Below are 15,638 nucleotides of genomic sequence, written 5' to 3'. Positions count from 1 at the left end.
TTTAGCTCGGTGTGCTGAATAAAGCTGCAGGTAGACCGATGATGGAGTGTCTGACTTTCCCCAATTTCTAAGGGACAAGTCACATACCGGTACATGAGCATGCCAGGGTGAAAGGGGTTGCTTTGGTGTTTGGGCAACCTTGTCTACCTTGATATTAAGTTCTTTGAGTAGCTCTTGGAGATGAATACCAAAAGGTCTGTTGGCAGTCTATTGTGGCTCAAAAACGGATGGCCAAGTGGAATGGTCTGGCAGGGATTTCAGTTTCAAAGCGTAGTTTAGAGACAACTGATTACGTCGAAGTGATAATGGCGGTTCGTTTCCTTCGACATATAAGCTCTGGACTGAAGATGTTCGATATGCTCCAATAGCAGTACAGAGAGCCAGATGATGGACAGGATCCAGCCAACGAAGTACACTGTCTCTGGCCGAATTGTATACTAGGGACCCGTAATCTAGTCTGGATCGTACAAGTGCACGGCAGATGCGTAAGAGGGTGCATCGTTCTACACCCCAAGATGTAGAGGAAAGAGAGCACAGAATATTCAGCCCTCTTGTGCACTTTGTGCGCAGTTGACGGATGTGATCCAGGAAGGTCAGCTTTTTATCAAATACGAGTCCCAAAAATTTTGTGTCCGCTGCTACTGGAATAGCATTTTGTCCGAGCCTTAGTTCAGGTTCAGGATGAAGATTACGCTTACGACAAAAATGTAAGCAAACAGTCTTCTCCGGCGAGAACCTGAAGCCATTAGCAAGTGCCCAGGAATTAAGGCGATCAATGGCTTTTTGCAGTTGTCTTTCAATAACCCTCATGTTGCATGATTGACAAAATATGCTAAAGTCATCAACTGTTTGAGTTGGGAGTAAAAGTTAGCCAAAAAGAGGGAGTAAATATACTCCCTCTTTTTGGCTAAAGGAATGCAGAGGATCCCACACGAACTTGGAAAGATAGATTGGCTAAAAAGTTTTTAATAAAAATGGGGAGTTGTCCCCTAAGACCAAGGCTATGCAGATCTTTTAAGATGCCAAATCTCCAAGTTGTGTCATACGCTTTCTCCATATCAAAGAACACTGACACCAAGTGTTCGCGTTTTACGAAAGCATCCCGGATGGATGTTTCCAGTCTAATAAGATGGTCCAAAGTGGACCGGTTCCTTCGGAAGCCGCACTGGATGTTGGAGAGAAGGTCATTTGATTCTAGATACCATATTAAACGAGAATTAACCATTCTCTCCAGGATTTTGCCCAGACAGCTAGTCAGAGCAATAAGATGATAATTGGTGATGACTTTTGGATCCTTTCCTGGCTTAGGAAAGGCAAGAAAGATTGCCTTGCGCCAGGAGTCCGGAAACTGCCCTTCAATAAAGATTCTGTTATATAGAACGAGCAGATAATCCATAGATTTTGGTGAAAGATGTTTAATCATTTCATAATGGATGCCATCTGGTCCAACAGCACTTGCTTTGGAAAGAGTGAGGGCTCTTTTCATTTCTTCTATAGTGAATGCCCCGTTGTAGGGATAGAGGCCCCTGGACTTAAAATTAAGTGCCTGTTTTTTGATTTTATGTTTCAGGACTAGGAACTCTGGGGAATATGAAGATGTTGCGGAAATGTTAGAGAATGTTTCCCCAAGAGCATTGTCTATTGCAGTTGGATCTGCAATAGTGCATCCATTATAATCTAGGATTGAAGAAGGGTGGGATTTATATTTTCCCTTTATTTTCCGGATTTTATCCCAGACTACCTTAGAGTTGGTAGACTGGTTAACAGATGATGTAAAATGGATCCATGATTCCTTTTGACTGTGACGGCGGATATAGCGTGCTTTGGCTCTTGCGTGTTTAAAGGCTATAAGGTTGGTCGTGGTAGGATATCCCCCACGCTTTCTTTTCAGCCTTTTTTGCTGCTGTACAATGTGAATTCCACCAAGGTTTTGGAAATGGTTGAAACCGGGCAGATGTTTTTGGGACAGCATTCGCAGCTGCTTGGACAATGATTTCTGCGATGTATGTTACTGCGTCATTGATAGGCTCCTGACTAACTGTACTGAGGTCAAAATTTGCCTGATATTGTAAGGCATTCCAGTCACCCTGATCAAACGTCCACCGTGGTAACCTAAAAGGAAGACATGGTCTCCCACTGTGTAACAAGGTTATCACAGGGAAGTGATCACTTCCGTATGGATTCTCCTCCACTTCCCAAGTGAGTGAAGAGAGTAGAGAAGGGGAGCAGATAGAGAGATCAATGGCAGAAAAAGTATAGGTAGGCATGTGGAAGAAGGTGTTTGTTCCAGTATTTAGAAGGGAAATGTCATTGTCATTGAGCATAAGCTCTATAACTCGTCCCCTTCAGTTGATGTTAGCACTACCTGACAGGGTGTTATGTCCATTCACATCCCCGAGAAGTAAGTAAGGGGGGAGGCAACTGCGTTACAAGATCATCAAGGTCTTCCTGGGGGATGTCAGTCCCAGGTGGCAAATAAAGAGAGCAGACTGTTAATATAAATCCCACCATAAGGCGAATTGCAACAGCTTCTATGCTAGTTGTAATTAGCAAGGGCTGAACTGGGGTCTGATTGCTGACAAGGATAGCCACTCCTCCATGAGCAGAGCCATCCGCAATTCTATCCTTTCGAAAAATTGTGATGTTGTGCATGGTGGGATCTCATTTGCCTTTAGATATGTCTCCTGCAAGCAAAAGCAAACTGGCTCGTGCTTTTGCAGGAGGGCCTTGATGTCATCAATGTTTCGCCGGAATCCGCGACAATTCCATTGTAGGAATTTAGCCATTATTTTGGCTTGGTGGGTCCATCAGGCGGCTTCGAGGTGCTGAGGGCTTACTTTTATCAGTCTTTGGTTTATCTTTTTTGGGGAAGAATGGACGCTGTCCCGTGTCCATTTCTTCCTCCGCAAAGAGTTCCAAGACTGAATCTTCGGGTACCTCCTTTTGCTCAACATCCATGTTTTCTTGGGTACTAGGGGGGCTTCCCCTTTCCTATCCTTTTCTTTCATAATTACCTTTGTTACTTGTGGTGCATTAGGAGGTACTGATATAGGAGTGGCAGCTAATTGGTTTTTCTGTGCAGGTTTTTGAGAACTTAAGAGATAACGCGCGATGGGAGTGAAAGACTCCTTTGGAGGAATGGTCATGTCCGTCTCAGTTCCAACGGAACATCTCCCTGCTACCTTCTGGGCATAGGTAGGTTTGTTGATATTCAGGGGTTTCACCGATTTCCTTGCCTCCTGGTATGATATATTTAGCTCTGCCTTCAGCCGTTGAATTTCTTTTTCTTCTTTCCACTTCTGGCATGCTCGTGAGTAGGCCGGGTGTTCATCCTCGCAGTTAATACAGGTGGGTTTTGCGGCTGAACATGCTGTTGTTTCGTGGTCCTTTGCACCGCATCGAGCGCATGCAAGGACTCCACGGCAGGCCATTTGAGAATGTCCATACTTCTGGCATTTAAAACACCGTAAAGGGTTAGAAACATATGGCCGCACTGAACAATTGATGTATCCAGCTTTAATCTCATCAGGAGGTTTAGGAGAGTTAAAAGTCAGGATAATGCTCCTGGTTTTAACAAGTTTTCCATCCCTTCGCGCAGTAATTCTCTTGACGGCAATAACTCCCTGTGGTTTTAATTCCGAGCAGATTTCCTCCTCGGTTACGTCGAGAAGGTCCCACTCCGAAATGACACCTCTCAATGAATTGAGTGTTCTGTGTGGTGTCACTGTTATAGGTATTCCTCCGATTGATGTTGTTTGGAGTAGATGTTCAGATTGCCTGTCATTTTTAGTTTCAATTAAAAGGTCTCCAGAACGAAGCCTCTTAACTGATTTGGGTGAACCTGCTAACCCATCTAACGCGTTTTGAATAAAAAAGGGCGACATTTTACCAATCGGTGTTTCATTGGTAGAATGCATAATTAAGAATCTTGGGACAGGCCCAGATGGTAATTCGGTTCGCTGCCTCTTATTAGCAATAATGCTATCTGCCTCTCCGTCTGTATTTTCAGATAGGGACCGGGTTGGGGCCCCTGAAGAAGTAAGTTTATCAGGATTCATGGAGTTTTTAAATTGTTCAGTGCCCGGGCTTCCCACCCACCACGGAGCCCAAAGGGACGTCCACTACCCGGCATGCAATAAATGCGCTCGAGAGTGGAATGCCAGGGCTACCCAGACACCATACCCGCACCGCCGCCAGCCTGAATCCTGTCCCTCGGACCATGAGGGTAGGGGAGTGGAAATTGACACGGTTGACCCTCGCAGGCGAGCCTACTAGCCGATTTATCCTAGCCGGGCCTTCCAGGACCTCCCGTCTTGTCGAAGCAGGGGCCAAAGTGGTGTATTGAAGCTGGGCCCCTCAACCACCAGGATCCCCCTTTCCGAATTTCCATGGGTTGCAGCGCACGGCAAACACGCCGGATTCCATTGATGTAAGCCTGGAACCTGGGTTGTGGGCATTGGATCCCAGTGATGCTAGTCTGAATGTCCAGCAGCATCACTGGGAGGTCCCCTCACCATGTACAGGTGCCCACGTCGAGGGGGGGGTGGATGGGATCTATCCAGTTATAATAAAGGAGGCAGCAAAGGAAGTAAGCAAACTCTTAGCCAAAATTATGAGAGCTTCCTTGGACTCAGGGGAAGTACCCATGAACTGGAGATGTGCAAATGTGACCCCAATTCACAAAGGAGGATCAAAGGCTGACACAAGTAATTATAGACCTGTTAGTTTAACTTCTGTTCCAGGAAAATTAATGGAGGTACTGGTTAAAGAAGCACTGCAGGATCATCTAGACAAGACTTCAGTTATAGCTCAGACACAGCATGGTTTTGTTAAGGGGAAGTCTTGCCTGACCAATTTGATTGGATACTATGATGCAGTCACAAAAGAACTGGATGCAGGGAATAACTTTGATATTATATACTTGGATCTTAGAAAGGCTTTTGATACTGTTGCACATGGAAGACTGCTGCACAAATTGGAGCAGTGTGGCAGTGGAGGCAAATTGCTGCTATGGATAAAGGGGTGGTTGAGGGAGAGAAGACAGAGAGTGGTAATCAATGGACACTGCTCATCGTGGACTAATGTTATTAGTGGAGTCCCTCAGGGTTCAGTATTGGCTCCATTATTGTTTTCTGTATTTATAAATGATATTGATGATGGTATATCAAGCTTAATGTCCAAGTTTGCAGACGATACGAAGGTTGGCAGGGTTGTCAAGGACACTACTGACACTATGCTACTGCAACAGGATCTGGAAAGGTTGAGCAGATGGGCTGAAAGGTGGCAAATGAAGTTTAACATTGACAAATGTAAAGTACTACATATGGGAAACAGCAATCCCAGAGCAACGTATCAACTCTGTGGTACTACACTGATAGTGGTAGAGAATGAAAGGGACCTGGTTGTGCAGGCAGATATGAAGTTTTCTGAGCATTGCAGACGGGCGGCAAGAGTAGCTCATGGTGTATTGTCGATGATATATACGAATTTTTCTAGCAGTGATAAGGAGGTGATTATTCCCTTGTATAAGGCAATTGTCAGGCCACACCTAGAGTACTGTATACAGGTCTGGAGGCCTCATTTCAAGAAGGATGTAGAGATGCTGGGACGAGTACAGAGAAGGGCAACAAGATTAGTGAATGGAACAAAGGGGTGCTCTTACGAAGAAAGGCTTAAGTTTTGCAAATAACAGTGTCTGGAGACTTTATACACCTCTATCAGATCACACAGCGAGGTCATCTGATAGAGGTGTATAAAGCCTTGAATGGTTTGAGCATGCTCAATGCTGACTGGATTCTTCCTCTTGCTCAGAATAATCACCTGAGAGGGCATAAATTCAAATTGAGGAAAGACAGATGTAGGATAGACGTGAGGAAATTTGCCTTTAGCCAGTGGGTGGTTAGTTGGTGGAACAGACTTCCATCCCTTGTCGTGGAAGTTGATAGCCTAAATAAGTTTAAGGCTCAGCTGGACAGGTATTTCGAACGAACAGAGGGGTGAAGTGGAAGTGGTTATTTTTTTTATTTATTTATTCATTTTTTTTTTTTTTTTGGCTGATGCTGCAGAAGCTTGCTTTCTTGCATCAAATGCCTCTACTAATGCTAATGCTAAATGCTATATAGACAGCTAAAGACCTAAATTAACATAAAGAACTATTCTTTGTAATTCATTGAAAAGGCCTCTGTAATGCTACTAAATAACACTGACTCAAATCTGTAAAACATCTTTATTATGGTAATATAAAATAAAATAAAATACATGCGTACTGTATATTAAAATATTAAAACAAAATAAAATAAATGTTGTATAACTAGAATAAAATATAATAAAACATATAGAATTAAAAGTTATAAAAGTTATTTAAAATCACTAGAACCACTAATACAGGAGCTTTCAGCAGCAGCGGCCACCTTCATCAGTTATAGTGGTCGCAGGATGACCGACAATCTATATGTACTACATACATCTCAGCAGGTCTGCGACATGAATGATGGCATCTGCACATGGTTTCATTTCTTGTGCATTGGAACAGGAAAGTGGATGGGCTACTCTAAATCATTTGTCCCTTTGTAGGATGAGGGCTTCAAAGAGTGGATGAATGCAACAGCTCTTATCACTATTAAGATTGTAGTGCTCCGATCAGCATATTCTTAAACTCTCTAGCCATTTCCGGTTCCAAAAGCCATGTGCCTTATCCATGATCACGGCTTCTTTAGCAGTAATGCCATGTCCAGTTTCCCAGGCATGTTCGGCTGAACCTACATAATTTACAGTCTTAAGGGCTCTATTGGGTTCCCACAGGCGATCCCGCAATCTGCATTTCATTTCCCCCACATAATGCCCCCCACAAACGGGACACTCAATTTGATATATGACCCCACTAGTGTTATTACCCGCAATAGGATCTTTAGTTTCAGACACTACCATGTGCAGCCTCTAATCTGGCAGCTGCACACAGCGTATCTTACATGAACGTAGGATACAGGAAATGGGTTCCAAAATTCCCAGATAGTAGGGGATATATGCAATGGAAACAGGTTTAAAAGCATCCCTATGACTGTTGTTCATACCTCTTAAACACCTCTCAATGATGCTCTGGGGGTAACCACACGTTACTAGGTCCGCTGTATCATGTTTAATCTCATTCCCTCTCTCTTCAGACGAGAAGCGGTGGACCCCACCCTTTCCAATAAAGCCTTAACCACACTACTTTTGTGGCAATTGGCCTGAGCTGTTTTGAAGTGTGTATGTATTGGCCCCGACACATAGGTTTTCTGTAAATCTTAGTTTTCAAGTGTCAGCCTTCTCTGTATGTACACACATCTAGGAATGGAAGCCTTCCCCTCTGCTCAACCTCTGAAGTAAACCGAATGTAAGGCGAACTGTTATTCAACCAACTGAGTATTTCTATTTCGTGTCCTCTTTGTATCGCCATGAACGTGTCATCAATGTATCTCTTCCATGCACATAATGGGGAGGACTAGAGCTCCCTAACATCCTATCTTCAGCCTAAAGTGCACTGCCATTGGCTTTACCATACATAAAGTGCATGACCACATACTATTCGTTGCTGTAACCTCTTTCCATGTTGACTATAGTTTGACAAGCAACTACGCCTACTATGTTTCAGAGAATTCAGAGAGGGGGAAAGGGATAGAATGAGTATAACCTAACCTAAACAAACAAGTCAGTGGTGGATTCAAACTAGAAATATGAAATATCTCAAAAACAATTCACTTAAGGACACATTTTTACTAGGCTTTTTTGCATATTGCAGTCTGTACAGTTCACCTTTAAACTATTGACTATCACTTTTGAAACACCCTGTATATATTTCTATCTTGTGTTTAAAATGTATTATTTCTTATTTTTTATTATTATGCTTTTCATGTTTTCAATTTATAACTATAGTACCTCCTCCTCTCATCTTTCCATTTTATCTTGCCCCATTTTCCTTTTTTTTTTCTTCTTCTCAACATTTTAATGTCTATAATAATATATTATTATTATTATTATTATTATTAGCCATATGGCACAAGGAAGCCTGTGGCTTATGCTGCACCAGCCAAAAAAAAAAAAATTGTGAGTTACCCTGAGAGAGAGAGAGAGAGAGAGAGAGAGAGAGAGAGAGAGAGAGAGAGAGAGAGAGAGAGAGAGAGTCAAAAGTAGAAGGGAATCATCAAGAAAGAGAAAAATGATGCTATAAATCTCAGGAACATTTAGCATTAACATTTGGGGAGGCATATGATGCAAAAAAGCAAGCTTATGCAGCATCAGCCAAAAAGAAAAAAAAAAAAAGAAAAGAAAAACCACTCCCATTTCACCCCTCCGTTCATTCGAAATACCTGTCCAGCTGAGCCTTAAATTTATTTAGGCTATCAACTTCCATAACAACGGATGGAAGTCTGTTCCACCAACCAACCACCTGCTGGCTAAAGGCAAATTTCCGCATGTCTATCCTACATCTGTCTTTCCTCAATTTGAATTTATGCCCTCTCGGGTGATTTTTCTGAGCTAAAGGAAGAATCCCATCAGCATTGAGCATGCTTAAACCATTCAAGGCTTTATACACCTCTATCAGATCACCTCGTTGGTGCCTAGTCTCCAAACACTGTAATTTGCAAAACTTAGCCTTTCTTCGTAAGAGCAACCCTTTGTTCCATTCACTAATCTTGTTGCCCATCTCGGTACTTGTTCCAGCAGCTATACATCCTTCTTGAAATGAGGCCTCCAGACCTGTATACAGTACTCAAGGTGTGGCCTGGCCTGACCATTGCCTTATACAAGGGAATAATCACCACCTTATCCCTGCTAGAAAAATTCCTGTATATCATTGACAAGACACCATGAGCTACTCTTGCAGCCAGTCTGCACTACTCAGAGAACTTCATATCTGCCTGCACAATTACCCCCAGGTCCTTTTCATTCTCTACCACTGTCAGTGTTGTACCACAGAGTTGATACGTTGCTCTGGGGTTATTATTTCCCATATGTACTACTTTACATTTGTCAATAAACTTCATTTGCCACTTTCCAGATCCTGTTGCAGCAGCTTACTGTCAGTAGTGTCCTTCACAACCCTGCCAACCTTTGTATCATCTGCAAACTTGGATATTAACCTTGATATACCATCATTAATATCATTTATAAATACAGAAAACAACAATGGACCCAACACTGAACCCTGAGGGACTCCACTAATAACATTAGTCCACAATGAGCAGTGTCCATTGATTACCACACTCTGTCTTCTCCCCCTCAACCATCCCTTTATCCATAGCAGCAATTTGCCTCCAATGCCATACTGCTCCAATTTCTGCAGCAGTCTTCCATGTGCAACAGTATCAAAAGCCTTTCTAAGATTCAAATATATAATATCAAAGTTATTCCCTGCATCCAGTTCCTTTGTGACTGCATCACAGTATCCAATCAAATTGGTGAGGCAAGACTTTCCCTTAACAAAATCATGCTGTGTCCGAGCTAAAACTGAAGTCTTGTCTAGATGCTCCTGCAGTGCTTCTTTAACCAGTGCCTCCATTAATTTTCCGGGAACAGAAGTTAAACTCACAGGTCTATAATTACTTGTGTCAGCCTTTGATCCTCCTTTGTGAATTTGGGTCACATTTGCACATCTCCAGTTCATGGGTACTTCCCCTGAGTCCAAAGAAGCTCTCATAATTACGGCTAAGGGTTTGCTTACTTCCTTTGCTGCCTCCTTTAATATAACTGGATAGATCCCATCCACCCCAGGTGCCTTTTTTATGTTTATCCTCAACATTTCTCTTCCACTCTCCTCTCAGTTATTATAAAATCATCTAGCTCACTGAAAGAGTTCACCTCTGGCATTCCCCTTCCATAATAACTCCTTATCTGTGAATGTAGATACAAAATACTTGTTTAGTTTGTTATCCATCTGAGCAGGATCATCAACATTTCAACCACCAATATCCAGTGTGCCAATCTGATTCAACCCTTTCCTTCTACAGTTTACATAGGTGAAGAACTCTTTTCTGTTTTTCTTTGCTTCCATGTCACCCATTAATTTATATGTATCCCATGCATTTTTCTTCTCTGCCATATGTCTCATTAGTTCATCTGACATCCATTTAGGCCTAAAACTTGAACAATATTTCTTAGTTGGTATGTAAAGCCTAGTAGCTTCCAAGATAAATTCTTTGAATGCTTCCCATTTTGAATTTGCTGTTGGTAACATCATCAGTTGGTCCCACTGTATAGAATTTAAATACTATCTCAGACCATCGTAGTCACCTTTATGAAAGCGAAAACCCTTCCCTTAACGCCTGATGGCAGTTACCTCCTTGAATAAATCCCACTTCAGCACACTGTGACCACTGTCACCTAGTGGTTCCTCCATCTGCAGATACTTAATGCATGAACAATCACTGCTGATAATCAAATCAAGAGTATTACCCCCTCTAGTTGCCTCCTGAACATGCTGATGTAGAAAACAATCATCCAATAAATCTACAAAAGCCTTGCTAGTGTGTGAGTGACCAATCCACAAATTCCAGTCAATATCTGGGAAATTAAAATCCCCCATTATAAGACTCTCTGATTTACTTGCCCACTCTATTTCCCTGTACAGTTTCTTTTTATACTCATTAGAGTCATTAGGCCTATAGCACACTCCTACTCTGAATTTTGATCTCCCAATGCTTATGTCACACCAAACTGACTCGACACTGCACTGTCCAGCGATGTCGGCTGGCTTCACTTCCTTGGATTTTATGTGTTTCTTAACTAATAGCATAACCCCTCCTCCCTTCCTATCCTGTCCATTCTTTCTGTACAGATTGTACTCCCCAAATTCCAGTTCTGCATTCCTTATATCTGTGTGACACCATGTCTCTGATATCCCAACAATATCTGCCTTTGATGTTTTGAGCAATACCTCAAATTCATCAAATTCAAACATAGGTGTGCCAAGCCCATACTCACCAAATGTGAGTCGCCTGGGGTAATATTTATACATATATTTTTTAGTTTAGTTGACTGTTGCTAGTAAAGCCATTTTTCCAATAATACCATCCATGTCTTGCAACAGTTTGTTTATGTTTTAAGCACCCAATGTTATTTAACATAACCTTTAACATTGGGTTATTTAACATAACCTAGGTTATATTAAATTACCCGATGCTATTTAACATAACCCAGCCTTGAATTTATAGACTATATGTAATAAAAGGGATGCTAGATAATCACTTGAACGATTGTTGTAATTACTGATTGTTGCTTGGCATGTGAGGTAGAGTTAGAATCAAAGATGATAAATATTAACACAAGCTGATAGCCATTTGAAAAGGCAGGCAAAATCCATATTAACATACAAATATAGATATATATTTAAAATTGCTCATAATACTAAAAATTGGCTAGCTGTAACTGCTGAAAAATAGAAATATATATAAACATGATTTGATGAAGTGTTTTAAAATTAGAATTTTGTTTTATACAAGATATATTTCAATTATAATAATTCAATAAATTATATTGCAAAGATTTAGATTTGGCAAAAAGTTTCACACCTGGACAGAAATTCTTTCTTTTGTAGTTTCCTTATAAAGTTCTGAAATACCTTGTTCTGCATATGGAATAGTTTTTGAAAAACATTGCTTTCTTTTAGGTCCTGATAAAATTGAAGAAATTTGAAAGCCATCCAGATCATCTCTGAAATATAAAAAAATAATGAATATACTGATTTGCTATACTGATTTTCTTTCTTTTTTTTTTTTCATTTTTCTTTTCTTCAGTATATTCTTATTTTATTTATTTTTAGGTTGCAAGGTTAATAGTGAGTCATGGTAAAATACAGAAATCTTAAAATGATGAGTTATGTGTATGTGTGCACACTATATTTGCTGAACCATAAGATGCACTCTTTTATTGGAAAATATAGCCTAAAATCCCTTGTGTCTTATGGTTCAAACATATTGTATGTGCTTGCTGTGATTTTTTTCCCCAATATCCAACTGTATATTGCAGCATTGGCCAACCCAGTAGCAAGCATACAGCTCTTATTAGTGGCACATCTACTGATGTAGGCAGGAGGAATTAAAAAACAGAAATGAATATACAGTGTAAATCCCACTTGTATTACAAAATTTATAACTTGGATTTCAATATGATGGGATTCCATGGTTCATATTTACCATTTTTCAGTGTGGAATATGATCTCATAACTTGATTCTGTATGGATACATATTTATTTGTAATTACAGAACCTGTTAGTCTAACTTCTGTTCCAGGGAAAATAATGGAGTCTCTGGTTAAAGAGGTGATACAGGATCACCTAAAAAAGACTGCAGCAATAGTTCAGATACAGCATGGGTTTGTTAAGGGGAAGTCTTGTCTGACCAATTTTATTGGATACTATGATGTGGTCACAAAGGAACTGGATGCAAAAAATAATTTTGATATCATATACTTGGATTTCAGGAAAGCTTTTGAGACTGTTGCACATGGAAGACTGCTGTACAAATTGGAGCGGTATGGCATTAAGGGCAAGTTGCAGTAAAGGATAAAGGGTTGGTTGTGTGGGAGATGGCAGAGAGTGGCAATAAATGGACACTGCTCTATGTGGAGTAATGTTATTATTGGAACTCCCCAGGGTTCAGTGCTGGGCCCACTGTTGTTTTGTGTATTTTTATCAATGATGTCGAAAGGTATATCAGGCTCAATGTCCAAGTTTGCAGAGGATACAAAGGTTGGTATGGTTGTTAAAGACAGTATGCAATTGCAACGGAATCTAGAAAAGTTATACAGATGGGCTGAGAAGTTTAACATTGACAAATGCAAAGTACTGCATATGTGTAGCAGTAATCCAAGAGAAACGTACCAACCATGTGGTACTACACTCAGGTAGGTGGAGAATGAAAAAGACCTGGGGGTAATTGTGCAGTCGAATGTGAAGCTCTCTTAGCAGTGCAGACAGGCTGCCAGAGCAGGTCATGGAGTTTTGTCAATGATATATAGGAATTTTGCTAGCAGGGACAAGGAGGTGATTATCCCTTTATATAAGGCAATGGTCAGGCCAGACTTTGAGTACTGTTTGCAGGTCTGGAACCCTCATTTTAGGAGGGATGTAGAGTTGCTAGAACAAGTACAGAGAAGGGCAACAAGATTGATGAGAGGAACAAAGGGGTGCTCTTACAAAGAAAGGTTTAAGTTCTGCAAATTGCAACATCTGGAGACTAGGCACCTGCGAGGTGATCTGATTGAGGTGTATAAGGCCTTGAATGGTTTGAGCAGGCTCAATGCTGATGGGATACTTTCACTTGCTCAGATTAAGAACCTGAGGGGGCATAGATTCAAATTGAGGAAAGACAGTTGTAGAACAGTTGATTGCTGGAACAGGCTTCCATCTGTTGTTGTATAATTTGATAGCTTAAATATATTTAAGGCTGAACAAAACAAACATTTGGATTGGCTGGATGGGTAAAATGGGAAGATTTTTTTGGCTAATTGGTTGTTTTCTTGCATCATATGCCTGAACTAATGCTAATAACCACACAGAAAAAATGTCTAGTGGGTTTATAACTAGTAGTGAGGGGGGGAACAGGGAATTGGTCCTTCCCATCCAATCCACTGACCTGGAAAATTCTCACTGAGAAATTGTTGCACAGTCAAAATACAATGACGAGGAGGAGTGTCATCTTGCTGAAACAATGTTCAGTTGATGTTCTGCCAACTGCAAAATCACAAAATGTTCTGGCAGGTCCAAGCAATTGTTACTGTTTATGGTAGTCGGACTGGAAGAAAATTGGGCCAATCACCTGGTTACAGGAAAGGATGATCCACAGATTCAATTTTGGGGATTTCCGTTCATGCTCACTAAAGACATGAGAGGTTTCATTGCCCCAGATCCTACCGTTGTGAACAAAGTTGTCTTCAGTGATGATTCCACCTGTTGAGCAAGGACAAGTGGAATCATCACTGAAGACAACTTTGTTCAGGAAGTCATTGTCATTTTCAATCTGACTGCCATATCAACAGTAAATGTTCTATGTCATAGTGGATCATCCAGTTTCAATGCTTGCACAAGCTGGATTTTGTAAGCATATAGTTTTAGGCAGTGACGGGGAATCTTGTGAATGGTTGATTGGCGCATTTCTATTTCTATGCTAGCCCAATGGATAATCTATCCATTCACTGGGCTGCATTTAAAACTTTCATGAATGCACTGAACATTCCTGACAGTTACCACAGCCCAACCATTAAATGTAATGGACCTTCTTATGGAGGACACTGCCAGTTCCCTTAAACTGTTCTACTCATCACTTAATGGACTTGCCTGAAGGTACCCCAACTCCATATTCTTGGGAGCACCACCTTTGCTGTGCAATTACAGATTTAAACTCAGTAAACTACAATACACACATTGCTTTCTGTTGTACCATCACATTTTAATGGTTATTGTGAGGCAAAACTGCTATCAACACTAGCAACATCTACACAGTGCTATATAAAACTCTTTGAGTGGCTCTTTCAAATAACATAAACATTTTTCCTGTATCAGGTGTAGTCTGCACTTAATAATTGTTTGTAATAACTTATGGATACTGTATACTGCACACCAAAATGTGAGATAAATTATGATTATAAAATGCATTCCCACTTCACTCTTCATGAAAAGGAGAAGGGAACATTCCTGAAGGTGCCAGCAAATGGTAAATCTGATCTTTTTTTATCATATATTATTTCTGTATAAGTCTGTGAGTGTGTGTTCACAGGACAATTTATATGTATTTTGCAGATCAAAAACTCCAGAATAACTCATGAAAAATGGGGCGAGGGATCCTCATTCCCCTTTACTGTCAGTTAACTATAGAGTCCATTCAATATCTGCTAAGAATAAAGCTAAAACCACACAAGTGGCAAATTAACTATATTGCTTTGAAAAATCAAAACAAGTAAGGTGCATCAGGAAAACTGATTTAGGTTACTGGCTTGCACAAGTTCATGTTGTAAAATACATATATACACTGAGTTGGCTTTGTATTAGCAAGCTACAAAATATCTCATGGGCTGACTTTTGCCTGTAATGACCTGTAATGTACAGGCTGTACTTTTGCCAAAATGTACAGCCTGTACATTTTGGCATCGCCCCAGAAGGTGTTGAAGGGTATCCCCTAGCAATGCTACCCAAACATTTGCACAATGTGTCCAGTGATGACTGCACCTGTCAAGTTGATGGTCATATCACTGACCATCCACCAAACATGCTCAATTGGGATGAGACTGGGCAAGTTAAGAGACCATGGGAGGATTGAGAATTCATTGTCATGTTCCTGAAACCAGTAAGCAATTGGCCAGGCCTTGTGGCATGGTGCGTTGTCTTGTTGACAAAGCCAAAGTTGTCTGGATACACTATAATCATGAGGGGTATACTTGGTCAGTGACGACAGAAAGGTAGGCATTCCCACTAAGTTGATCAATAACAGAGCATTCAAGGCATGGCAGGAAAACAGTTCCCAAACCAGAACACCACTGCCTCCAGCCTGCCAAACACTTGGGCACACCAAAAATGCATCCAGGTGTAATGATCTCATCCTGCTTTCTACATATGGGGATACACCCATCAGAATGACAGAGGAAATGGGATTCATCAGATTAGATGA

At 40.9% G+C, this 15,638-nt stretch overlaps 1 protein-coding gene across 1 annotated transcript in view; it reads right to left on the bottom strand.

Moving 5' to 3' along the window:
- Positions 1 to 15,638, bottom strand: part of LOC150088255 (intermembrane lipid transfer protein VPS13A-like) — a 3,009,916-nt gene that overhangs the window by 1,185,669 nt on the left and 1,808,609 nt on the right. Inside the window, exon 48 of the mRNA XM_090370087.1 lies at positions 11,547 to 11,688. Within this exon, the coding sequence (XP_090226213.1) occupies positions 11,547 to 11,688 (142 nt within the window). The remainder of the gene's footprint in view (positions 1 to 11,546; positions 11,689 to 15,638) is intronic.

This window comes from Mastigoproctus giganteus, chromosome 3 (assembly GCF_048544385.1).
Source record: "Mastigoproctus giganteus isolate SK-2022 chromosome 3, ASM4854438v1, whole genome shotgun sequence".
Classification (NCBI taxonomy): Eukaryota; Metazoa; Arthropoda; class Arachnida; order Uropygi; family Thelyphonidae; genus Mastigoproctus; species Mastigoproctus giganteus.
The sequence above is the reverse complement of the archived record's forward strand: the minus strand, read 5'-3'. Positions and strand labels throughout refer to the sequence as shown.